Source organism: Larus michahellis, chromosome 2 (assembly GCF_964199755.1).
Source record: "Larus michahellis chromosome 2, bLarMic1.1, whole genome shotgun sequence".
In the NCBI taxonomy this organism is placed as follows: domain Eukaryota; kingdom Metazoa; phylum Chordata; class Aves; order Charadriiformes; family Laridae; genus Larus; species Larus michahellis.
The window spans coordinates 79,382,228-79,408,180 of NC_133897.1; the positions used below are offsets into that span (position 1 = coordinate 79,382,228).

Below are 25,953 nucleotides of genomic sequence, written 5' to 3' on the forward strand. Positions count from 1 at the left end.
CTCCCATCCATTGACAAGTAAGTCGTCTTGAAATTTGAACCTTATGCTGTCTTGAGTCATCATTTTGTACCAGTGAAATTAACAGAGTCACATGGAAAATCAAGACAACGTGCTGGAGAATCTGCATTTAAATCTGCGGTCTCGTCCCTCAGAGAAACGTGGTCCAAAATTTTGATTTGAAACTGTCTAAAGTCAACAAAAATGACTTCTTAATGTCTCATCAGATTTCAGAATGTCTTCAGCTTACCCATTTATAGCTACACAGACCTTTTGTGATACGCTAATCATGTAGGCCAAATTCAGAGGACTGAGAATGTCCAGAATACCCAAACTCATGTAACTTTGAACCTTCTGCCATACCTTTCAATGTTTTAGTTACACCCTTTTTGGCTTCCTTAAGGCAACATCTGTTTAACTTGACTTTAAGGCAGCTATTTTGTGTGTAATTATCCTGATAACCCAGCATAAAAAACAGGTTCAGCCATTCAGGCACGCAGTATAAGGATTAGGCACAACACCTACGGCTGGCTCCTCTTCAGTGTAAAATGTCTTCTCATCTGCCTCACAGAGCTGGAGGTATTCTGAGAGGTCTGTTTCTTAGCTGACACAAATGAAAATTTGAAGTTAAAGAGAAGATATATAACACAGCTCTATCATCAAACGGAGCGGTGGCTTTACAACACCAGGAATGTGGCACATCACTGGAAAAAATGCATAAGTGGTTGCAAGGGAAAACTTTTCTCTTAAATTCCATTTTATTTTATTCCTGAGAACATCTTTCATTTGTCCTTTCCACCTGTAATAGCTCTATTTCTAATTTCAGGAGAAAGTAAGAAGGAAATGGACAATTCCAGCAAAAGTGGTAAAGACAGAAAGGGAAAGAAAAGAACACACTTACTATTCCATGACTAGGACAATGTCATTTTTTGATTCAAAGGCATCATATAACTGGATAAGGTTCACATGATTCAGCTGGTTCATGACATTGATTTCATTCTTCACTTCATCCTGTAAAGATTCATACTGTTTCAGATGCCTTTCCTCTAAGAAAGCTATGTCAAACAGGATATAGTTTGAACCAGACATCTACATTATCTTCATGTTTTCACTCAAAACCAAACTCAGGGTTTTCCTTTGATTGCTCCTGCAGTGGTAGATGTCAAGGCTATAGGAGCTACTAGACTGAACTCAGGGCTTGAGTGGGGGACTGGTTCAGTAATAAGCTATTTGGGGGGAAAAGGAAGGGGAGAGCCCACATGAACAAGCGGTGCGTTCACAGGGATGTAAAGAAAAGAGAGAAGCAGAATAGGACTTGGTTCAACTAGCTGTGGGTATAGAAAATTAAACCGTGTAAGAAAAGTCCAGGACAGTCCTCAAAATCTCCCTTTGCAGTCAGGGGAGAGAGACTGGTACCTCCATTCAGCCCAGCTATTTCAGATGTGCAGTTTAGGATGGGCTGAATCATTCTCTGGTGGTGCCAATCTCTCTCCGTTGACTATAAGGGACATCTTGGTGATCAGCTTGGACACAGTTATACCATAGTACATAGTAACCCTAGTTAGCAGAGACAAATCCCACCTTTGAATGCCATTAATGCCACTGCTGTCACACAACGGATGCTATGCATGTCTTTCCTGTGAAAGCAAGCCCCAGATGGCCATGAGGTTTGCAAAACGCACCAAACTAATTCTCCTCATCTGTATTCGTGTTGATATCAGGAGCCCAGATCATGCCTGTTATCAGCATCCCTCAGAGTGACATCAACTCACTGCAGCAAAGGCTACGGTGTGCTCGGGAGGGAATATGCTCTGTTACAGGACTGACAAATGTTTTTACCATTCAAGAAAATGCTAATACAATTAACAGCAGAAAGAAAAATAAAAAAAAGGTAAGACAAAGAAAGACAAAGAGATGAAAGGTTGGAAAAATTAAGATTATTTTTTTAAAAAAAGAGAAAACCCAAAAAGAGGACTTTGATGAGTTACTAGAAATTCTGGAGGGATATAGAAAGGGAAATAGAACTAGAGACAATGTTAATTCAGCAGGTCCTATGAGTGTGATGGCTTGTGGGCCACTTGGCCATGGTCTGTTGTGTAGATGAAGAACAGTGCAGGATCCATTGCAGAACAAAAGACTAATATGACACTCTACCAACCTTCTGTTTAGGACCTTTCGCTTTTATAATTTTGGCTGCTAGCTTGAGACCTGTTGCTTTCTCTTCACATTTGTGCACTTGACCAAATCGCCCTCTAGGGAAAAAAAGAGAAAAAAAATTTCATCCAGAGGTACTGGTGTCAGCCCTGAATGTAAACTAGATTACAAACAACAGAAATTATCCTCTCCCTACTGGGTTCCATTTCAATTGCTCTATTGCTGCTATTTGTGATTTCATGATGAAACAAAGCCTTACCCAAGACCATGCTGCCGTCAAAAATGACAGTAACACTCTCTCCTAAACAATGTCAGCATGAGAGATCAAGTAACTACATGGCCTGTCAGATTAGCCTGCTGATCTATCTGAAAACATGCATGTGTTTTCAGGGATGGGACCTACTGAGAGAAAGAAGGCTACAACATGTATCTATGTCCTGCTGGCTGCAATGTGAGGTAAAGTATTACAGCATCCTAAGAGCCCTGTCATAAAGCCTAAAGGGCAGCTGGCTGACCTAGAACAATACCAAATCCAAGCCACATCTGCTGGTGCCAAACCTTTTGCCAAAATTCACTCACACAGTAAAATCAGTCTCCTGTTTTCATCCCTCTCTAAAGCATTGTTAGAGCTTAGGCTTTCATGACTTTGACTCTAGTGAGGCATGTTGCTTCCATTCACCTCCTGGGGTGCTTGGCTGTAAATTTGTGCCTTGCTTTCCACGTTGATTGGGTTCATCTGACTTACCCTCCCAAGATTTCATTCTTGCTGACATTATAATAACTGCTGATCCCCACCCTTTTGGCTGAGACAATCCGGTGATCAAATGGTGCTGGTGGAGTAGGACTACCATCTATAAAAGACAAAAAAGACAGATAGCATGTGAGTGGTCACGTGCAGTGCTTGTCTATCTTGTATTTTAGTCACTCTTTTCCCCAGATAAACTCATTTAAGAACTGAATACACCTACTGTAAGTTATAGATAGGCCTTTCTCTGTTATTTAAGAAGGGTTTTATTCCAGGAACTCTGGCTCAGAAAACAGGGTGTTGCTGGGGAGCTACACTACTAAGACAAGGACTCCTTTATTAAGTTAGCATCTTCTGTATAACAGTAGCAAGAGGCAAAGTGAACACTGCTAGACTAAGCCAATGTAGCTTCATGCCCACAAAGGGCCTCAGCAATTTGTCTGGAAGGAATTCAGCTTTTTCTCCGATTTTTTTGCTTTTCTTCCCTCAGGGACTGTTACTAGGTGAGTATGTACTGTAACTCTCCAGTGGTGTAGGAAGAGATACCAAGCTCTCCTATAGGCCCACCTAAAAGAGGCTGTTTCCCAGCTTTTGCTTATAGTGAAGAATCCCCTTGTCTACTGATTGACACAACTTGTCATCCTCCACAGTGTGGTCATCACCTTTAAAGATCACAGTTAGAGCTTTTGCACATGAGGGAGTTTCACCCTGGCAGGCAGCACCTGGGATTTCCACTATGGCTCAGGACCCGGTGTGGTAGGACACACGGTAACTGTGATGTGCTGCTCTAAAGAATTTCTGTCCTTAAAAAAAGACAGCAGATAAGAGGTAAAGAGGGGCACAGAGAAGGGATGGGTTCCCAACATCACACTGCAGCAGCTATGGAGTTTCAGCACAAATGCAGCTCTCTGATATTATTGCCCAGACCTCCGCATGCTGGACCATTCTGCCGTCCTGATATCAAAATCCCTGCTGGAGACCAGCCCTGCATGCCTAATTTCTCTTTGGATTTTTCGCAGGGTGTTGCGACTTCAATTTCATACCCACGTTGTTTTTCATTTGATTGATATTCCCGAGAGTGACCTTTGGCTGACCAAGGTGACAAATACTTCTTCAACTGGTTGGGAGGCCTAGAGCCCCAGCATTTCAACATGAGCTCTCTGGTTTGGAATGCCGGCTCCCTTTTGTGTGAGGCTTGTTGAGCAATTTTAAAACCGTTCATTAATCCAGTGAAAATGATTAAAAACACAAACAAAAAAACCCCATGACAGCATGTAGCTGGCAGGAACACTTTGGTCATTAATGTAGCAGTAGATTGTCCTTATTCACAGCAAATGTCCATTTTTCCAGGACACCAGCTGTGTACCTAGATTTTTTTTGACAGTGTTAATAACTTACATGGTCAGGAAGTTAGTTCATGGTCAAGGAATTGTGAAAAGCTGGGGCTTCTGGAAGTTTGCCACCTACTTGGGATTCTGCAGCATTTGAATTGCACGTCCTTAAGTATGGGCCTTTGTATGTTACCACAACCTACAAAATACCAAGAAAACCTCTATCCTAAAGGCAGAATTTGACTCTAACAACACAAACTCCAGGGGCCCCAGCATGTATGTGACAGAAGAAAATGTCTTTCTGAAAGTTCAGCTCCCAAATGTTACCAAACTTTGAGCAAGAAGGGTTCTTTTAAAGAGACTTGAGTGCCTCTTTAAAACTATGCTACAGTTTTAGCCTTCAAGATTTTCCCAGTGACAGACCCTCTATTTTCCTTTTCCTGCACACCAGAGGGGATTTCTCCCTATTCAAGAATGACCTCCCATTGCAGATCAAAGATGCTCCAAGAGAGACACTCTAACCATAATGTCATCCCCAACAATCTGCCAGAGCTCAGGACAGGTTATGGAATTTAAAGTTTTAGTACACTACCTCCTGTTTCTTGCTACAAGAGCCTAGCACAAACATTTAATAAATGTTTTCCTTTTCCACTCTCCCGCCATTCCCAATGCAAATAAATTCATGCTGAGTCCTATGCATGCACACGCACACACATATATCTTCAAATCCTTCAGGCCATCCTCTCACATGCCATCACTTGATATACAGGGATGGATAGGCACTGAAATTCTCAAGTCTAATATGAGAAATCTCTGCTTCACCCCAGTGAGCACTGCTTCAGAGTTCGGTGCCTCAGCAGCATTTGTCTGACTGTTCAACAGCATCAGTGAGGCTTCCACACAAAAATCCATATTTATTTTATGGGCTGCAGTTGTTCTCACTTCAGATTGCAATGGTACGAATATGAGCAAGCTGGTTTTGCAAACTACATCCAGAGCATTGCAGATCCTGTGTTAACACATGTTCTCAGCACTTCCACAGGTCAACCAATTTTGCCACACATGATATAATTTCTCCCACCACTCTATACTTAGGAGTTTTAGCTCTGTTGTTAAAACAAGAGGGAAAGAGGATAGTATTAGTGGAGCAGTTGTGGCAGAAGCAAATTAGTTGTGACTAATTTCTGCCAGAACAGAAGCCTCTAAGATGGAAGCAAACAGAACCGTATTATTTCTCATCAGCTGGAATCAGGATGTGGCCCATGAACAACTGCTTCCCATCACAGCTACCATGCACACCTTTTCCCCCTACTAATTACAATAATGAAATTATTCTCTTCTGTAGATTTCTCTTTCTGATCGTCATTGTAATACCAGTGGAATCAAATGCTTTGCCTTTAGGAATACTTCCTGTAAGAGCTTTTTTCAGTTTTATGTATGCCATCAGCACTTTCTGCATCTAGCCTGCTCTTTTTATTGTCATCTTTGATTAGGCCTTCGTCATTCACTCGATGCTTACTGCTACCACTATGCTCAAGTTGGCAGGTCTGCTCAGTGACTGAACTATAATTTCCTGTACCTTTTTCGCAGCCTTTACACCTGCAAGGACAAAACATGGAATTAGAGCAGAGTACACTTAAAGCAGAGCAAATTTAGAAACACAGGTGAAAAATGCCTACAAATATATTGCATTCAAATAACATTAGGTTATTTGGCTTCATGGTGTAAAATAAACTGTTTTAATATTCACTTTGAGAAATAAAAACGACCTCTAAGTTAATCGTGACAGCAAAATGTTTCTCCATGACTGAAATCCTTGCCTGAGTTCTTCTAAATTTAACATTTGGCTATCAGTCTCACCTTTAAAGCAATGGCAGAGCATTGGGCTTTCACTCTGTTCCTGAGAGCTTAAACTGGTTTATCCCGAAGGGCTATATATCAATGCAGCAAAGAAAGAATTACAGTAAACAAATTTATCGGTTTAATTGCCTGGGCAAAGTTTCACAGTTTTATGTTATCACTTAAGTTATTACATTTTGCAGTAACTTAATTCCTAATTGGTACATGGCCTAATCTAACCTTACTTTGCTCATAGGTTGTATGATGCTGCAGTATATAAACATAACAATGGGGAAGTTCTCCTCAGAGACGAATAATAGCCTAACATAATTCCCACGTTTCTAACCTATTTACCAAGCAAACAACCAAAGCACACTGCTAGTACCATGTATGGTAGATTGTTTGCCCGTCTTTTTTAAGGGTATAATTTCAGCTTAGAGCTCAGGTCAGAGAGATAAACCCATTTTACACTTTTGTATTGGGCTGGATTTTCACCAATATTTGTATTAACCAGCCACTTTGACTTGAAACTTGAACTACACCTTTTCCTAAAGCTTGAGTCTCTTACGAATGTGCAGTCTGAGCTTCAGACCTTACCTTCCCTCTGATGCCTCTTCATCGTGGCTTTGTCCTGCCTCATCTTCATTTTGGAAAGGAGCCGGTGGTTCCTCAACTTCTTTTTCACTCTTATCAGCATTTCCCTCCCCTTCATTCTCCCTCTTTTCTTGGCTTTCATCTCCAGACACCTGCTGTTCCTCCTTCCTCTCCCCATCTCCTGGGGACTCACTCTCTATCTCCCGACCAGCTATCCTTTGACAAGCATCACCAACAGCATCTTCTTCCTGCTTTTCTGTAGTGAAGGATTTCTGAACAGAGCTTCTCCTGTATTTGCAGCAGCTTTCAAAAGCCAAACTTTCTCCTTTCTTCTCTGACCCTTCAGTATGAAATTTGGGAGGATCCATTTGAAGCAGAACAGAGCTTTCTGTGTCAGCATTTTCCTTGTTGAGCTTATCAACAACTTCTTCCTGAGAGCACGACTGGCTCTTCTGGATGGCCCCCTCTGTAAGTAAATAGGTTACTAAGGAATATGTCAGTAATTCTCTGATAGTTAGTAACAATATTAAAGTAGGCTTGCACACTTAGCATAACTTCTGTTGTGTTTTGAACTAAGCACTTGTTTCCTCTCCCACTTTCAAGGTAAGAGTAAAAGTCTCCAAGGCAAGAACAGACTCCTCCTTTAAAACTGGGATATCATGGGTCACAAACTCTTCCTTTCAGACACAGCACTGGAAAACATTTTTCTCACTCAAATTTATTGACCAAGCCAAGTCAAGGTTAATAAACTCCTCATGCACAGCACTTTTTTGTGCAGTTTGCCATCATGTGCACAGGCATGTGATAAGTAGGTTGACGTTGCTTGGACAATTCTCACTTATGCCGATGAGTACACATGTAACCGAACCAACTTGACTGGAGCTGCTCAGGAGAGTCGTGGCTATTTCTGTGCAGTTATACCCTTAGGAAAAAGAAACCAATCAGAAAAAAATATTCTAACCTGTTGAATCTGGTGGCTTCTCTTTTGTTCCCGTCTCATTCAAATGTAACTTTTCTTTGATGAGCTGTGGAGAAGGCAATTGATTTATTAGTCAGTGTATACAGCGTTCACATTGCATTACTCCTCATGAAATTGCAGCCTGATTTTTCTTGGTCAAATGCAAGTACTCCGTGCTCTAACTCACGCTTTTCCTATAAATTATGGTCCTTGTTTTAATCACTACCGAGCTGATCAGATTGGTACCACTGTAAAGCAAAAGAAATTATCTCAGTTGTAATCAACATCAGTGTTGGCATAAATACAGCCCAGAAAAGATCAGGATGGAGCCTCAGGGACCGAAAGAAAAAAACATCCAGAAATGAGCTGTTGCTCTGCACTAGCTTTTGCTGTTAAAAACTAGGTTAGTTAAACCAAAGCTAGTAATATTTAATATTCTAGTAAAATGTTCAGTAACAGTCTTACTGACATATTTCAAAAAGTTTTTGCTATTAATCAACATCTGGTAACAGCGTTTTTAATGATCCAATAATTTATTACAGGCTGACCAAAACAGTTACCAGGAATCAGAGCGTATAAACCATAATGTCAGCTTGGTAGCTTTCTTTTATCTACATTTTACAATGTTGCAGTGACATCTAGAGGTGCTTTTTACCAAGCTAGCTCCTCATAAAAATTCTGCTATTACTGTGAGCTTTACGGCTATTTACCCGTATTCCTGTGCCATTTGCTCAGTGTGTTTTTTCATTGGCCACTCCTAGACCGTAGTAGGATGGTGACCACAGTAAACCATGGTGTCTGCTGTTACTCGGTTCTCCTTTTCCACCTGCCTTCTTCCTCTCACAGTGCTATGAAACTGGCGCTATCATTATTACTAATAGATCCACAGGGTGTGAAAAATGCAGATATCTCCAAATATTTGGTCTTTGATCTTGAAGCAGTGTGATACATATTTCAACAAAATATACAGGGCCAGGCACTTAATTTTGAGTGTCTTAATCATGCAAGCAGTCCCACGGCTTACTCATATTGTACTCTGAGCGTGAATCAATTCTATTACTAAACATTTGTTCTGGTAAGCCCTCTGCATTTTTTATGCTTTATTTTTTTTTTGTTTTAATTTCATTAGGCTTTATAGAAAATAGGCATGAACTTAAAGCAACGCGTATCCGCTATAAACAGGGTTCAAGGGAAAGGAGAGAAAAATGGGATGAAACTGCATGAAAGGATTTCAGGAGGACTTGTTCAGAAAATCTTGATCTGCAAGGGATGAAGCAACTGTAATATGAGCATAAGAACTGAGACTGACAACTTTTCTGGGACGCAGTTGGTCCCAGGAAGTTGCAGGCCACAAAATGGAAAAGGGCTAAATACAAGTAGATAAGTACCCTTGAAATATAAATTGGAGCCTTGTTCACACAGAACTTAAATATAAATGTCACGATTCCAGATGAATCACAGGGCATCAACCAATGCTTATTCTGTTTTTTTTTAATGGTGAAAAGCACTAAAAGAAGTAGGGAAAAGCCTTAGACTTATTCATTCTGCAATTAGTAATGCAATCGGATTCCTGTAAGTATGTCAACCTCACCATACAGCTGAGGACACCAGCTCTGATCAAATACAGTCAGCTGAGCAAATAAGCAGAGAAACGGCCTCCAAGCTCTTTGATGCATGGGGCCAGATTTCACTTCTGCATTCAGAATTAATTGCAGGCACACAGTGCTTCCTACTAAATATTGCTGTAGTTTGCAGGTGTGAAATACAGAAGCCAGCTTTTGAAAATCTGGTGGAACACTGGACGATGCTAAATATCTGAAACTGCCAGGGCGTTACATAAATTACTACAATGTTTATTCAAGCATCATTTCTGATCTCTTACATTTTAACAGCAGATGAGGAGCTTGTACTAATTTAAATGAAAAAAAAAAGAAAATAGAAATGAAACATTTACCGGTATCCTTCGGAATCAATAAATGCAGCTATTTGCAACAAATATAGCGTCAGTAGTGCACTAGAATAAGAAATCCAAATATAAGGACTAGATATTGGACTATTTGTAGACACATGAGTCATCTATACATGAGCATCCCCATTTTCTCCAGGTTTTGCTATTTTTAGAAATATGTGACTTCAACTTATCAATTTTTGACCTGTCAAATAAAAACACAAACTTTTGCTCGTGATTTCTTCCCTGTGAAGGGTGGGATTGCAACAGGTTCTCTGGAGCTGACTGTAGTTGCCACATCCCTCCTGGCCGGCTGCATGCCACGGGAGGCACGAAGACCTCCCTGTAGTTTGTTGGGGGTACACGCCCCCGCAATGTCCGACCCCAGGCGGTCGAGCCAGCTGCTCCGAGAGCCCACAGGTTGTGAGTACCCAAGGCAATCACGCTCTTCTGAAAATCTTGTCCAAATGGTGTGGTGGTTTGTTAATGACATCCATCCCACTCAAGTACTCTTCATAACATTCCTCTTCCTTCAGTCTCTTAGCAGTGCTTTCTTAAGGGTCTGTTTAACTTGATTCCTAATGGGATTTTATTTATTAATTTATGTATTATTCTTCCTGAACTTTGGTGACATGTGACTTTTTCCAGTCTGTAGTTTCTAAAATTACAAGAATAATATTTCATACTAGAAATTATGTCTCCACCTTGTTTTTACCCTTTCTTTAAGGACTTGAATATGCACAATGAGGTTAATGGGAGTACAGTCATTTTCCTGACTCATACAAGCCAAAAGCTTTCAATGAAGTTTTCATTTTAATTCCACAAAAGGTTAAATACAAAAAGTTGCATCGTGACCCTGCAAAATATACCGAAGCAAAAAGGCGTCTACCTACACAAGTTGGTATTGTGTCTTTAAAAAAACATTTTCCAGACTTAAATGTATTCTTTCATACAGAGTATTGATAGACTCTAAGTAATAGAGAAAGAATAAAAGCCCACTTGATGATAACAGAATAACAGGAGATACTCCAGAGACTGAAACTTCAGTATAGACCAATGGAAAAAAACCACCTTCAGAAATTATTTAAAATTACTTTAGAAATCTGCAGAAAATGAGCAATTATATATATAAATATTACATATTTTAACAGAAATTTCAAATGCAGTGAGAAATTAATGTTTTTTATAGACATCTGACTCCTTTTTAATGAGCTGTACTTAGTTAAATTCCTTCTTTATACTGCAGCAGTCCTACCCTTGGAATGTTTTCTTAGCTAACTTTCAAATTCTTTTTATTCACCTAATAAAACTCTTTGACTTTTTTTTCCTACTGCAAAAATTTTTGTAATGAATGGCCTCATGAAGCAGCCCCAACCTTTTAGTTAAAGGTCCTTTATCACCCTGTCACATTTCATTTGATGTCAAGACACTATTCTCAACTTCAATCAGCAGATACCGAGACACAAAACTTTGCATGTGCCTAAACCACATTTCTTACTCGGTGTTTCTTTCTCGTGTTCTTTAGATACTTGTCAGAGCTTTATTACAGCAAGATATCCTGGTTTTGTTCCATCCATTTATCAATGTGATTAAGTTTTAAGGGCTTAAGTTAAGGGCTTTGTGATGAATCCATCTCACTAACAGCCAGAAATCAGCCATGGGCTTTGCCACCTGAGCACACTACTGTGGACGCTCCCAGTATCCCCACATCAGTACCCGGGAGAATGCATCACACGCGACAGAGATCCTGGGGCAACAGCATGCATGGTGATGCCTCCTGTGCTATTGCCCAAAGCTGGAGTCCATTCCCTCCTTCCCTTTTGTGTTCCTCTTCAATACACACCTTTTTTTTTCCCCCCAGCAATGTAAAATAGTCAGTGAACATGTTTCTGATACAAACTTATAAACGATATAAAACGTACACATGGCAATTCTGCTTTTACTGGTAGGTGGTACATCTGCTTCCATGTCATTATTTTTTGCTACACTACACAAACTGCTGGCACCTTCAGCCAAAGATTTTGACTCTTCCACAATCTGTATAGAGCTCCTTGAACTAGATAGGGAAATCAGTCTTCTGTATAACCCAAACTCAATTCACAAGTACCTTTTAATCCCACACAAAAATAACCTGAGCCATAAGAATCCCGATTCCCCCACTAGGAAATACAAGAGAATTTCTATGTGACCTGCTGCCTTGAAAATACATCGATAATGAGGTAACAACCTCTGCATGAAGGCACATACTAAATACTGAAAAATCCCTTGGAATAACACCATCCTATGCGAGAAGCTGAAGATCAGCGAAGCCAAAGCCTTGTCCATTCCCCACTTCAGTTTTCCAACTTCCCACCCGCTGCACTGGAGAAGCGGTGGCTGTCCTGTTTCAAATGGATGCTTCCTCCTGCCAGGCCATTCTTCTCAAAACAGGAGTCTTACAGTGAAGAGCAGAAGAGGCTTTCATGCAACCAGGCTCCTGACAGAGCTCATGGCCTTGAACGTGCCATCTGCTATGGCGAAGACACAGCATATTGCACTAACATTAACAGGTTGCTTTTAAGCATCCTTACTTTTGCCTTGAGGTCCAGTCACTGTCATTTAACAGTCATCATCAGGTGTTAAGAGCAGCTTTGGAGGTAGATGTTTTAACTCCAATTTGATTGATATAATTTTAATGTCCCTGGAATACACAGAGGCCTGTAATAATGACCAGCAAATCTGAGGCAATCAATCCACCTCCTAAGACCAGAGCATTCAGCATTACCTGGCTTCCACACACTGCATCTGGGAAATCAAATCACCCTGTTACTATCACTTTTGGGTTTCTCACCTGAACAAATCAGGGCAGCAGCAAAACAACATCAGGCAAGCACAACCACTGGAGACTCTGGCTGCTTGTCTTACCAACATATTGGACAGCCTCATATCTACCTCTTCTCTATACTGCTCAATGCCCTCACATGTGTGATGACTGACAAGGTCCCATGTCCTTCATATGCACCTGTGCCATAACCCCAAAATTTTCTAGGTGCTCTTCTCCATAATTTTCATCATTACCACTAAAAAAAGAAATACATCCTGGGCTGCATCAAAAGAAGTGGGGCCAGCAGGTCAAGGGAGGTGATTCTGCCCCTCTGCTCTGGTGAGACCCCTCCTGGAGTACTGCGTCCAGCTCTGGATCCTCAGCACAAGAAGGACACGGACCTATTGGAGCGGGTCCAGAGGAGGGCCACGAAGATGATCCGAGGGCTGGAGCACCCCTGCTATGAGGATAGGCTGAGAGAGTTGGGGTTGTTCAGCCTGGAGAAGAGAAGGCTCCAGGGAGACCTTATAGCGGCCTTCCAGTACCTAAAGGGGGCCCTACAGGAAGGATGGGGAGGGACTCTTTATCAGGGAGTGTAATGATATGACACAGGGTAACAGCCTCAAACTGAAAGAGGGTAGATTTAGATTGGATATCAGGAAGAAACTCTTTACTGTGAGGGTGGTAAGGCACTGGAACAGGTCGCCCTGGGAAGTTGTGGATGCCCCATCCCTGGAAGAGTTCAAGGCCAGGTTGGATGAGGCTTTGAGCAGCCTGGTCTAGTGGGATGTGTCCCTGCCCAGGGCAGGGGGGTTGGAACTCGATGTTCTTTAAGGTCCCTTCCAACCCGAACAATTACGTGATTCTGTAAAATGGCTTGTCCTCTAAAGTGGGCTCCGCTATTGACACAGTGTGAGACAGGAGGAAAAAAATCCAATTTGAAGGCAAATTAGTGGCAGATTTTTTTTTAACTGCAGGCATAATCCACCCATCTGTCAAACTACTCCGGCTAATTTTTGCTGCAATATCAGTTAAGTAGCCTCATTGCTAAGAGAGTATTCCTCCGCTTTCGTAATGTATCTGAGCTAAGCATGCAATAATATGAACGGCAAATATCTTCAGAATTCTTGAACCACCCTTCCTCAGTTGCTTTTGGGAAATCAACATTTTGGGAGACTTCCAAAGGGTTACGAATTTCAGAAACCGTCCCCTACAGCTTTGATGACTCACTTTGAATTGGAGTCCAGAAACGCAGGTTTCCTAATAACGCCCTTCACTTAACAAAAAGGGGGATTGGGCGGAGGGGAAGGACTTCGAATGTCTTTATTTCCCCTTTAAAGACAGACCTTCTCCCGTGGCACCTCACCATGCAGGCAGCACCCAGCAAACAGAATGTGGTGGGACTCTTCACAGGCTCTGCTGGGGCTGCTGCCCAGCCACCCATCACCACTCCTCTTCACTGATGCACATGTGCGCAAAACCCAGGGTGCTGCCAGGATGGCACCAAATTAATCACGTTCCAGAGTGGCTACCCTTGTCATCAAAAGCCAGTGTGGTGGAGACCCTGCATTTAGCTGCAATGGCACTCTCCTAGCAGAGCAGGCACTCAAGCATGGTACCCTTTCTACTGGCAGAGGTATCCAACTTCTGATCGGGGCTGAGAGGAGTCCTCACCTGAAAACTGACTACATGGCTACCATTTCTGATGACAGAAGGTGGATTTTAGATGACTGGAGTAGACAAAGACCTCTTGCCCGAGCAAATCCTTCCTACCACTGTCTCACCATTTCAAGGAACCTTCTGCTTTTAAAGGACTGCCCTCTGATGACCTGCTTTGTCTTGCTCTCCTGCACTTACCAGTTATCTTTTCATCTTCATCATGAGGTCTCTCTAGTTTTGCAAAGGAATTGTAATGGATTCCTAATGGATTCCTAGTCACTGTAACACACAGGCATTAATGTCATGCCCATAAGCCATCTGAGGTGGCGTGCAGGTATTTAGAAATCAGCTATCCCTGCTTTGATTCCACACGTTCCTCAGAGTTGTGGAGAGAGCAAAACCACAACAACAGTGCCCAGGGCAGGATCCTACCCAGGGACTGCAGAGCAGACAGCAACTTCAGAGGCTAAATGAAAACAAAATTAAACAGCATTCTGAATTGGAAGGCCATGAAACACCTCCTATGGCTGTCAGTAAGGGAGAAAATGGGGCAAAATAAGATGAAAATATCTTTCCTAGAGAAAACATATTGGTTTTATAGACAGAGAGAGAATTATAATTCTAATACATTATAGCTCACTCAAAAACTTGAATACCTCTACCAAGAACATATTTAGGTAAAGGCATCAGTCTTGAGGGGAAGAAGGGCATTCCCAAGTATAACAGCAGACGAAGGCACTGACTAGCTGCACTGCCCAAGCAGCAGACAACCCATCTGCTGAGATTCTACCCTCAAAACCACCAAGGATAGAAGAAACTCTTGCAGACAGATGAAAAAAAGAAAATGAAACAATTCCTGCCTATTTGACTGGAATATGAAAAATTCACAGAACATGGCCAATCTGGAGAGAATTTAAATAATACATAAGAGACCCGTTAGTACTTGTAGGCGAAATGAAGGAATCAGAAGAACGGTTATAGACTGAGGCTGAATGGATCTTAAAACACAGTGTAGCAAACCGCAGTTTCATTGCAGACTCCTAGTAACGCAGCCAGTAAGTTGTGATTGCAGCATGATACCTGCATGGGAGGGACAGAGGGTTCAAACAGAAAGTACAGCTCCCACTGTTGGGGTGTTTTTAGTGCGGGAAACAGCCTCAAACTGCTCACAAGTTATTAGTCCTATGGCAAAGCCTGCAAAAATGGCAAGAGACTGAAGTTACAGCAACCTGCAGGCAACTGCAGAAAGTTCAACACCGCTTTACGATGGCAACAAAAGGGATTTTCTGACTCTCCAGGTGAGTATTCGCAGGTTAATAGTATAGAATCTCTAAACTGTTTAATTTGGAGGAAATAAGTGAAGTATTATTTTACTCCCTTTCTTTGTAAGTGGAAGGAATAAGACTGAAAATGGAGTTACAGAGTCATTTCGCAACAGGATTATCACGGACTACTTAAAAAGGTGAATTTGAGGAAAACCTCAAGACTTTTAAAGACCCTTACTGTAGAACTGCTGATTTCCCTTGGCGCTAGTAGTGAGAAAATAACTTAAAACGACAAGTAATACATGCTACTCCTCTCAGCCATGTGGTGATAGGGTCACGCTGCACTCGGTGGAAAATGGCTGGGAGACATTTGGCAGCACTGACAAAGCATGAAGTGTCTGCAGGCTACACAATATTATAACTCCAACCCAAAACAGAAATAAACTAACCTCCTGTATGAGGCAGTGGAGGTATTTCAGGATGGCAGTAAAAGGCAGGAAAGCAGAAATTTTGCTTCACAGGAGAAGGATCCCTGTATTTTGCAGAGCACAAAAAGTCCCTGTGGAGCCTATGATCTAGAAACTGTTCCAGCTGCTGCTAAAGACAGAAGAGAGATTACACGCCCAGCTGCTTATCATCCCCCCTGTACCTCTCTCCCACTCCCCCACTTCTGTCCTCATTGTTCTGTCTTTTCCACTGCTCTCTACTTAATCCAGGTCTGTAAAGTGAGCTAGTTAGGAAAAATTAAAAAACAATCCTACAATTAATAAAGGAAAGAGCAGCACCTCTTGTGCCCTCAGCACAAGAAGGACATGGACCTGTTGGAACAGGTCCAGAGGAAAGCCACAATGATGATCAAAGGGCTGGAGCATATCTCCTATGAAGACGGGCTGAGAGAGTTGGGGTTGTTCAGCCTGGAGAAGAGAAGGCTCCGGGGAGACATTATAGCGGCCTTCCAGTACCTGAAGGGGGGCTACAGGAAAGCTGGGGAGGGGCTGTTTGCAAGGGCATGTAGCGACAGGACGAGGGGCAATGGTTTTAAACTAGAGCGGGGTAGGTTTAGATTAGACATTAGGATGCAGTTCTTTACAATGAGGGTGGTGAGACACTGGAACAGGTTGCCCAGAGAGGTGGTGGAGGCCCCATCCCTGGAGACATTCAAGGCCAGGCTGGATGAGGCCCTGAGCAACCTGATCTAGTTGAAGATGTCCCTGCTTTCTGCAGGGGGGTTGGACTAGATGACCTTTAGAGGTCCCTTCCAACCCAACACATTTTATGATTCTCTCTAAAGAGGGAAGAATGGTAAGGCAGGTGATTAAGCACTATGTAAACACATATTCAGATGCATCCATGGCCACCTATTGCACCACCTACTAGCAACTAAGAATGATCAGATTATTTTGCAGAATGAGGCTGGGGACAGACAAGTATTTGTTGTTAGACAGCTCAGCCCTTAGAACTAAGAGGCAGCATTTGCTCATAGCTAGGGCAGGGTGAATGATAAACAGGGACATAATCCAAAAATACCTGACCATCTCCAGCAGTGCACAAAGGCGGGTACTGTCCTTCCAAATTAGCTGAATGTGACCACATTGTAGTGAATGGATCACCTTGCTCACAGCCATAAGGAAACAGAATAGGACTGTCTATGTCTAAAGTGATTGCATGGTTGCTCAGTGTTGCCATATAAAGTTCACCTAGGACTGCCTGGCAGCCAGCACTTCTGCAGCATCAGCATTGTTCAAAATTGTCATCAAGTGGGGACTAGAGCCAGTGCTAAGGACTGTGTTTAAAGAAGCAATGATTGATTTCTGCATAAGCAGGTAGGTTTGTTCATTGTTATGCCACCAGGTACCAGTAGTACATTTCAGGTGTAAAACTGCAAGGACGACAACCCCTATTTCTCTATTTCTTTGCTTTTATCTCAACAATTTAAAACCTCACTTGTAAATCCAGTTTGAACATGACAGGCAGAGGCACATGCAACCAACTTCACAGTGTCTCATGGACCAGTCTTTTCACTAATTTGCTCAGAGATGCTGTTCCTACCCCCTCAGGCAGAAGAGAGTCTGCTCTGAATACTGGTAAATACTGGCTCCTACTAAACTGACAGCCAAGCTCAGCGGCCTCTGCTGAAGGATATCATACCATGTGCTATTATTCTTAATGCAGGACTGAATTCAAGTCTGTTTTTACTTAAACCCAAGATGACTAAGTGTTTACTAAAGCCAGCTGTTGTTCACAGGATAGCTTGATAATTTTATGATGGTGCTTTACTAATAAATCAGAAGCACAGAGAGGAAGGTAATGACAAGCTAACATATGTATGCTATCTCATAAAACAAACAAAATATTAACAAAGTAATATCACCAGCATGATTCCAGATATGCTTGTGCTGCTTTCCCTAAGCCCTCCTGCTACACAAGCTCCTACTAAGTCCACTCAACATTGCCGAGAGTCTGCCTGAACAAAAATGACTCAGTGAGGGTTTTACAAATGGAGCTGCTGTTGCAAAAAGACAGACTCCACTCAGTCTTCCCCTCTTTGGGTCTTTGTCAGTAGGCTGCCTCTGTTTCCATCACCTTCAAGCCCTCTACCTTCCTCTTCCAGGCCCTTCATACCTCTGAACTCTTCACTGGGCACCTTTGTTGCTGCTACCATGGCTCCCCTCTGGGTGTCGAGGGTACGACCTCCTCCTCTGACCTGCCCCTTCCACTACACCCACTGTCTCCCATAAACTCACCAACAAAGCCCGTGCAGTCCCCTCCTTTCTCTTACCCTGCATTTCTAGCACAGAGACCCTTGCACCTACTCGGGCCTTCAGGAGCTGCCAGTTCATTAATATCCCAGGCCTGATTCAGTTAATATTTACAAATAGTTTAGATGAATATGTAATTTCACCGAGACAAGTAGAGCTCTGCCACAAACTGCAGTGATCGCAGCATTGCAGAGATGACCTGCGGGTCTCACTATGATGAGGCTTTTACAACAGATGTTTTCACTGATGGTTTGAAAAGTAAAAGAAGCCCTAAACTCAGATGCTCAAAATAAGTAACATTTTCCCACCAAAGTAACGGTATAAAAGAAGAAAACTTCACTTTTGTTAAAACTCTGAAACGAGTCCAATCTAGTGTTCAAGAAGGGCCTGTAAAAACCACTTTTGTTGGTGGTGTCCTTTGGCAGGGCAGCAACTTTTCCCTTCAGTTAATGATGCTCTGGAAACAAGGCTGCACATTTTATATCCTTACATAGAGGCAAATCAGCCGGTTCAGCTGACAGAGCTTTACAAGATGCTCCTCTGCTGCTACTCAGCACTGACGGCTATTTTTATAGTTTCCTACGATGACTTGTCTACCTGAGAAGCGGGGCTGCCTCTGAGTAACCAAGCTGAAAAGCACCTGGTTTGCTGACCAGACCAGTCTGAGTAATATTGGGTGCTTCTTTTTTCAAGGAATGTAATTTCCAATAATACCTTCACACGATGTTTTTCCTGCTCAAAAACTTTAGAAAAACAAACTCAAGAATTACTCTTAAAATGTATCAAAAAGTAAAGCCTGTATGTGACTTTTTTTGAGGGGAAAAAAAAGCAGAAAAGAATATGAAAGGCAATCTTTTTGGTTCACTGTAGGTTAATTAAATAGCAACACACTTTGTCAGAAGAAATTCATTAATTTTCTAATTCTATTGGGCTTCTTTATCAAACAAAGACTAGTTAAACTACCTTACAAGAGCCTACTATAATCAATGGAGTCTTTCAAGAGATTTTTGTGGTCTTTTAATCTGACCTGTAAAGAACACGATGAAACTCCCATTACGGTGACACAGGCATTTTTTGCCCTGAGGAAGTTTACACAAGCCACAGCTCCAGTTACGGTAACCCTACCTCAGATCCCAGTTTAGAAGTCGTCCCCCCCCCCCCGCCAATGTCAGCAGAAATACCAGATTGGAACAGCACACTTAAGTTGTTTTTTGAAATAAAGGACGTACATATGTACATGCCCTGACCCAAGAAAGATTTTTACCAGTTTCACTAAGCTCTAGATCCCACTCCATATAACATGACTGCTGCAACTTGATTCCCACCGATAATTATAAACCCAGAAAAGATTATAGTAAAATGTATGGCCAGGACCCAAGCCTCCTGAAGTCTGTGTCAATGCCAGTGACCCCTAGTTATGTTTTACAACCATAAAGAAATAATTAAAAAAAAAAAAAAGAAGGTATTTATCTCTCAGTAGATTTTCTATATCTTTTCCACTGAAGCTTGCTCAGTTTGTTCTAATACTTTTCATTTTTAGAGCATATTGGTGTTCTCTCTTAAAAGTTAATGAAATGAAAAAGCTACGTGTATAGCAGAACGTATCTGTAGCTTGCAATGATTCCTGACAAGAGGAAACACAAACCTGGGCTCACCTTCTCACTTTTCTTCTTGAGCAGGGCAGCAGCTGTTGTCTCCGAGAAAACGTGCATCCTAAAAAGATGTCCAGCTTCTTTTGTATAATCACCTGCCTTGCAAAGTTTACGTTTTTGACCATGGTGTTTTACACTTGAATTATGAATTACTAATGTTTTAACCTTCTCAACCAGAGGCCCTACAAACTTCTGTAATCCAAAAACGCTTTGTTCCAGTCCATCTAGTCTTTTAACCTGCCGCTCTGCATTCCTGTTTATATCAGAAAGTGATTTTTGCATTTTAAGGCAAAGCCTCTTCATTTCATTACTTCTCAGATTTTTGTTTCTTTCCATCCTTGGTCCAGTTCCAGACCTTTCTGCCTTTACAATCTCAATGTCTTTTTCAATGCAACAGATTTCTTGGGAAATGCTGTTAAGCTTCTTAAGGACATTGTCTTGCAGAGTCAACAGCTTATCCATTTTCTGTTCAAGGGAGGCAAACTTCATATCCGTGATGTTAAAGCTTTCAGATGTGCTGTCATCACTGCTTGCAACATGAAGAATTTGGGGGGGGTCCATTCCATTATCAGGCCCTTGGTTTTGCAAAGCGTTTGGATCGAATATTTTGGCCAAGTTGTTGACCATAGACGTTGAAGAGCTCTGCCTGCTGGATGTGGTCATTTTGCTGGTATGGACAGGGGAAGGAAATGCTCTGATGATCAGCTGCTTGAGGACAATATCAGTTGCAAAGGCTTCCTATCCAGACTGCTCAGATATACAGCCAAGTTTGGCAACTCCAGCTCAACTAATTTTATAAACTACTCTCATATATTTGACTAAAACAGAGGAAAGAGGCACCCAAATTATTTAGGGACAAAAACGCCTTTGATCCATTCTTTATATATATATATATATATATATATATATATATATCTCTGTTTACAAATGAAGTGAATATAGAGATGCGCATCCTAAATGCACTCAGCTCAGTGACATCAGCCCTAGCAGGGACTAGAACTATTTGCACTCCAATGGAATTTGACAGCAAAAAGGCTACGCGATACCTGAGAAGTCTCTACGGGTAGTTTGGCAGTGGTGCTGTTGCTTTTCAAAAGTCTAGTATGTTACGTGATCCCTGCTCTGAAAAGAATAAAGGTCCTTACAGGGACCTTAAATGTGGCTGCTTGAAATTACTGTCTTAAGGTGAGTTTTTCAGATGAAAACCTCTACTGCTTGAAAAGCCTGTTACATCAGGCAGGAAGTCAATAGAGTTGTTAAAAAGAAAACACATTAAAGAAAGTAAACAAAGGAGGACATGCAGATATTTGAAAAAATCAGAACCCCTTTCTCTACCCTGTATTTCAGCTACCCCCTAGCTAGCTCTTTAATACACAAGCAGTTCTCTCAATAGACGGTACCTTAATTTACTTCTGTATTTAACGAGACTGTAGTAATTTGCCACAAATGAAGAGGCTTTTATGTTTTACTATGATCTGTTCAGGCAAATTCCAAAAGACAAAGTTTGATAGAGAGACTCAATTCTTTGCTCTGTTTGCCTGACAGTAAACGTCTCAAAACCAGTGATTAGCATTCATAACTCAAACAGTTTGTTTATGTTTTGCTTTTGCAAAAGACCTTCATTTCTTTCAGAAAGACAAGATTGGACAAAGAAGAAACTTCATGACTGGGAACAGGATTCCCCTAGGCATAGGTTTGAATTGTTGAACATTTTTCGTGTTGGTTAGAAAATGAAAAACAGAATTAAAAAGAAATAATAAAACCAGAACTACTCATCTGAAGTCAACTATATTCCACATGAGCAAGAAGCAAATCAGTATGGATCACCTTGATGGAGAAAGGCTGCCTCTGAAATACAAAGAAAAGGCTACCTTGGACAAATGACTGTCATAGATTAACCACACATAGGTCAGTCTGCACTTGTGCTGTACCTCTTATAGAAATAAACATGTAAAGTCAGCCAGCTGGTTGGAAAACAGCCAGACTGCTGCCCTACTCAAAGGATCAAGAGTTTCTTTTGTGCTCCTGGGGAATTATTTCTTTTGCCAACCTCAGTTTCTGCACCCTTTAAATGGGGAGCGTGAGTGATAATTACACAGAGCACATAGCAAGTTCCAAATATCTAACACACTAAATAGCCTTTCAAAATTGCATCTGTTCACTAAATGAAGAATATGAGAGGTCCTGTCTTTACTTTTAGGTGCCAAAGATGTCTTTTAGAGTCAACCACAACTGAAGTTTTAAAAGTTTCCAAAGGCATTCTCCCACAGTCATTTATGAAACAACACATAGTCAGTGTTGATAAGCTAATTCAGGAGCTTGTTCTCCAGTTAACACAGGTTAATAAAGGAAAAAAGTTCCTAGGTACATTTGTCACCTTCTGAGAGCAGCATGTTACTGTGAGTGAAAGGTGAACTGTGTCCATGTATGGCCCTAAAACATGGATTGAAGTCTCCTCTATCTCTTCTTTAGATAACAGACATTACCAAGAGGTGATCATCATGTTTTATTGTGCACAGCATATTCACTGAGCAGATTGAGAAGGTTAAATGTTTTTAAAATAGGAAACAGGATAGCTAAAAAAAAAAAGAAAAAAAAAAGATGAGGAGTTTAGTGATCCCTATTTCACAGAAAAAATAATATACAGGACAGCAGTTAAAAAAAGAAAAGAATACTGATGTAAAGAACGTCATGTCAGTTCCAGCAGAGAGCAGATACGTTTGAATCCCTTTGCCTTCTTCTGCTCATCTCTGTTAGAAACATAAACTAAACCCTCCTAACAGCTTCCAATCTGCAGAAGCTCCTGTTAGACACAAACTTCCAGGAGAGATGTTTGCATGTCTGTAAAATGGCCAGGTTTGAAGAGCCATTCATCTTGGATTAAACATCCCTGGAGGAGCTCACGGTGAGCTTCCCCTTTGTCCCCTACATCTTCTGCACAAAAAAAAAATTAAAAAAAAAAAAATAAAAAAAAAGGTTAAAGGTTTATTAGACCTTGCCACCCATCCAGCTAGGAACTCCTACTTGGGGGATTTCATAGGCAAAGCGTGTCAGCTACAAGGATCCTCTCCAAAAGGAACATTATTTTGTATGAGCAAGGAAATGATGAAAAAAAAAAAAAAGGACATACAGATAGTAATGGTAAAATCATGTGTTATATTAGTGTGCACAGCCACATGTGTTAAACATTTAAATCTCTCCTAACAGTTGCCCAGGGAAATGTTATGTGAAATACCTCAAACCAATACTATAAACACTAATAAAAATGTTAAGCTCTGTGAGGTAAGATCCTATTATCAAGTATCATCTGTAAAGTCCTATTGATTTAATATTATGCCATGACATACAAAAATGCCAGACACTTTTAAAATGTAGAAAGAAAACTATAAAAATGGTTCATTAAAAACTCATCAGTATGTGTTAGCAGTTCTGTCTGAAGCTGAACTGGAAGAGAAAACTGCTGTGTAGTGGCTAGAAAAGAGGAATAAATGAAAGCAAGAGCTTTCTGGGCTCAGAAAGCTCTTGCCAGTAACTTCTTCACAGCTGGGAATCTGAGATCCCTGCCTCTTGCTCTGTAAACTGGAAATAATCTTAGATATTCAAATACCTTTCAAGAGTTCAGTGAGAATTAATTACTTAGGGGAAAGTCTTCTGTCAAAGTATTACTTAAAGTATCTGAACCTTTTTTTCTTTGTGCAGTGGATTATTACCACAGCTACTTCATGAAATTCGGTAATATTATATGTAAATAATTTGAGATATTTTTAATAACCAAATACCTGAACGCACTTTTCCTGTCACTGAAAGAATCTTTTAGCCACTGTACCTATCGTTAACGCACAAAATAAGCCCACATAATACCTTCCTAATTTTCATCTCATAAATTTTACTGATGACTGGACATTGGATTTGTCCAGCACCAAAAATACAAAAAAATATCTCTGTTGGAGATTAAGGGCATGAGCTGGAGCAATGGTTACCCTTCATGAATGCAAACAAAGAAACACAACCAATCAAAATACTGTAAGAAAGAAAGCAATTCCACTAGTTTTAGAGATGACACAATTCCCTATATGCCTAACATTGCCTAATATTACATTTCAGAATATTAACACTAGGCCACCGCACCATGGCAGTGACAGTATCGGTCCAAAGGCTGACATGAAACCCTGGGAATTTTTGCACACACCTGCACTATATAATATAGTGCTAATCAACTGTGAAAATGGATGCTATTTAATAATCTGCCAAAAGAGTCTTATTTCTTCCATACAATTGCTGCTCTGATGATGTTGAATTCTTTTAGGTGACTTTTACATACAATATTAACCCGTATTTCCTTTTTATTTCAAGTTCAGTTGAAAAAGGCCTTAAAGCCGTATGCGTAATTTTCAAAGTATAGAGGCATCTAAAATTTGGAAAAGACAGAAGTTGCTGCTACTACAACCTTCACGTTTTTAACATGTCTGCAGACATGATACAATGAGTCTGTAAGAGATGTGGTAAAACTTCATACTTTGTATAGATATAGATAAAGGGGCTAAAGGTGAAGATTGGACAGGCTAGAGAAGTAAAGTCTTCCTTTTGCTTTCTCTCCTGATCTCAAACTGTGGTCAGGGTTATTTTCTCTGCATACACAAATACGGAAAGCTGGCTAGCATTAGGAAATTATCACAGACAAGTCTGTTTGCTACCCCAGCTTTGTTAGCTGTCTGCTTCTGAACAGCTAGCCTCCAGTTCAGAGGTGCCCAGATTAAGCTTTTAGCACACTTTGACCCAAAGCCTGTGAAGGACAGGAGGACCTCAAGTTCCACAGCACTTGGATATCAGGCTCATAGGTACTACAGAAAAACAACATCTTTAAAAAAATCATCATAGCCCAAAACATCCAAACAATCTCTCATCAGTGAAAAGAGGTAATACTTGCTCTTGATTTATTTTTTTTTTAATTTCACGTGACAAGTTATCAGCGCAAAGAAAGCCTGCTTTCTGTTTAAATAAGTTGCTCGCTCACTCTTCACCAGCTCTTGGTCCTCTCATCATACTGCTGAGATGTTAACTACCCTGCCTTACCTTATCTTCTTCCACTGGACCCACATTAAAAGTTTTCCTCCTCCTCCTCCCCACTTTTTTAGCCTGAGTCTTTTCAATTTAGTTCAGTTCAGTTCTTCATATTTCCTAACCATTAAAGGCCCAGACAGAGCACCTTGTAAATTTATGGCTGCTGGCATCAAACATTATAAACAAGAGCACAAGTGGAAATGTTGGAGTTGTAGAGTCTTATTCCAACTTTCTTGGGCACTAAGTCCTGTACCAGGATATGCTCTATTTCGTGGAAGACTGCTATCACGGAACCTTATCTGGAGATCACAGTACCATGTTTATCAATCTCAAGCTGTTCTAGACCAGATAGCTCCAAAAATCCCAAGTCCAGTTTAATATTTTACTGCTGTGGAGGGTTGGGGTGTTTTTCCCCTAGAAATAACATGGGGACACTTGCCATGCTTGAGTTTGCAGCACGTGTATGACGCACGCTCCACATTCCAGCCATTGCTCACTCATACCTGTAAGCAGTATATGTTCTCCTGACATTTCTGTACCTACGTCCTGGCAAGGATCAGGTTTGCATAGGGTATATATGAAGGGCAGGGGGAGTAAGCATGAAAAATTAGCTCTGATTTACAAATGGTAATTTAGACTGGGCCACTGTGACTTTGACCTTCAGGGAAAAAGACATTATAAAACAACCTCCCTCGATCACTCAGAAGTACATTATAGAAATTTTATGCAATCTAGGTGAGAGTGGATAGGGCATGATGTATTTCAAGTTATATCCATACTGAATCTTCCTGAATATTTATTACTAAAGTAGTGGGAATATCTGGAGGAAAGTCAGCTGTCTTTATGCAGCTAAAAGACAACGTGGAGCAAATAAAGTTCTTAACTTGTATGAAAGTTTGTCTTATACACTTAGTTTATTCTTAAGAACTCTCCGTGCTGGAGCTTCCATAACTTCTCTAAGCAACCTGGTGCAGTGCTGACAATTTGCATCTGTTAGAGGATTTTCCTAAAGCATAATCTAAATTTCCACTGGTGCGACTGAAGTTGACTTCTTGTCCTATCCATAGATGGCAAGAACAGTTTATTCTCTTCTCCTTTGCAGATATCTTTTATGTATTTGAAGTTTATTGTTGCATCTCCTCCTCAGTATTCTCTCAAGTATCGTTATATTGCACACAAAAATATATT

At 41.0% G+C, this 25,953-nt stretch overlaps 1 protein-coding gene across 6 annotated transcripts in view; it reads right to left on the reverse strand.

Annotated features, from left to right (window-relative positions):
• Nucleotides 1-25,953, reverse strand: part of MYLK4 (myosin light chain kinase family member 4) — an 81,384-nt gene that overhangs the window by 9,375 nt on the left and 46,056 nt on the right. For 3 of the 6 annotated variants that reach the window (XR_012585628.1, XM_074576075.1, XM_074576073.1), the window contains exons 1-7: nucleotides 19,708-20,578; nucleotides 7,622-7,685; nucleotides 6,664-7,126; nucleotides 5,807-5,826; nucleotides 2,897-3,002; nucleotides 2,156-2,249; nucleotides 899-1,008 (exon numbers count right to left, since the gene is read on the reverse strand). Coding sequence is in view for 5 of the 6 variants with exons in the window: in XM_074576075.1 (XP_074432176.1) it covers nucleotides 899-1,008; nucleotides 2,156-2,249; nucleotides 2,897-3,002; nucleotides 5,807-5,826; nucleotides 6,664-7,126; nucleotides 7,622-7,685; nucleotides 19,708-20,367 (1,517 nt within the window). In the remaining variant the exon portion in view is untranslated. Of the gene's footprint in view, nucleotides 1-100; nucleotides 187-898; nucleotides 1,009-2,155; nucleotides 2,250-2,896; nucleotides 3,003-5,806; nucleotides 5,827-6,663; nucleotides 7,127-7,621; nucleotides 7,686-19,707; nucleotides 20,579-25,953 lie in introns of those variants that run through there. The other 3 variants (XM_074576076.1, XM_074576077.1, XM_074576078.1) reach the window with 2 other exon arrangements.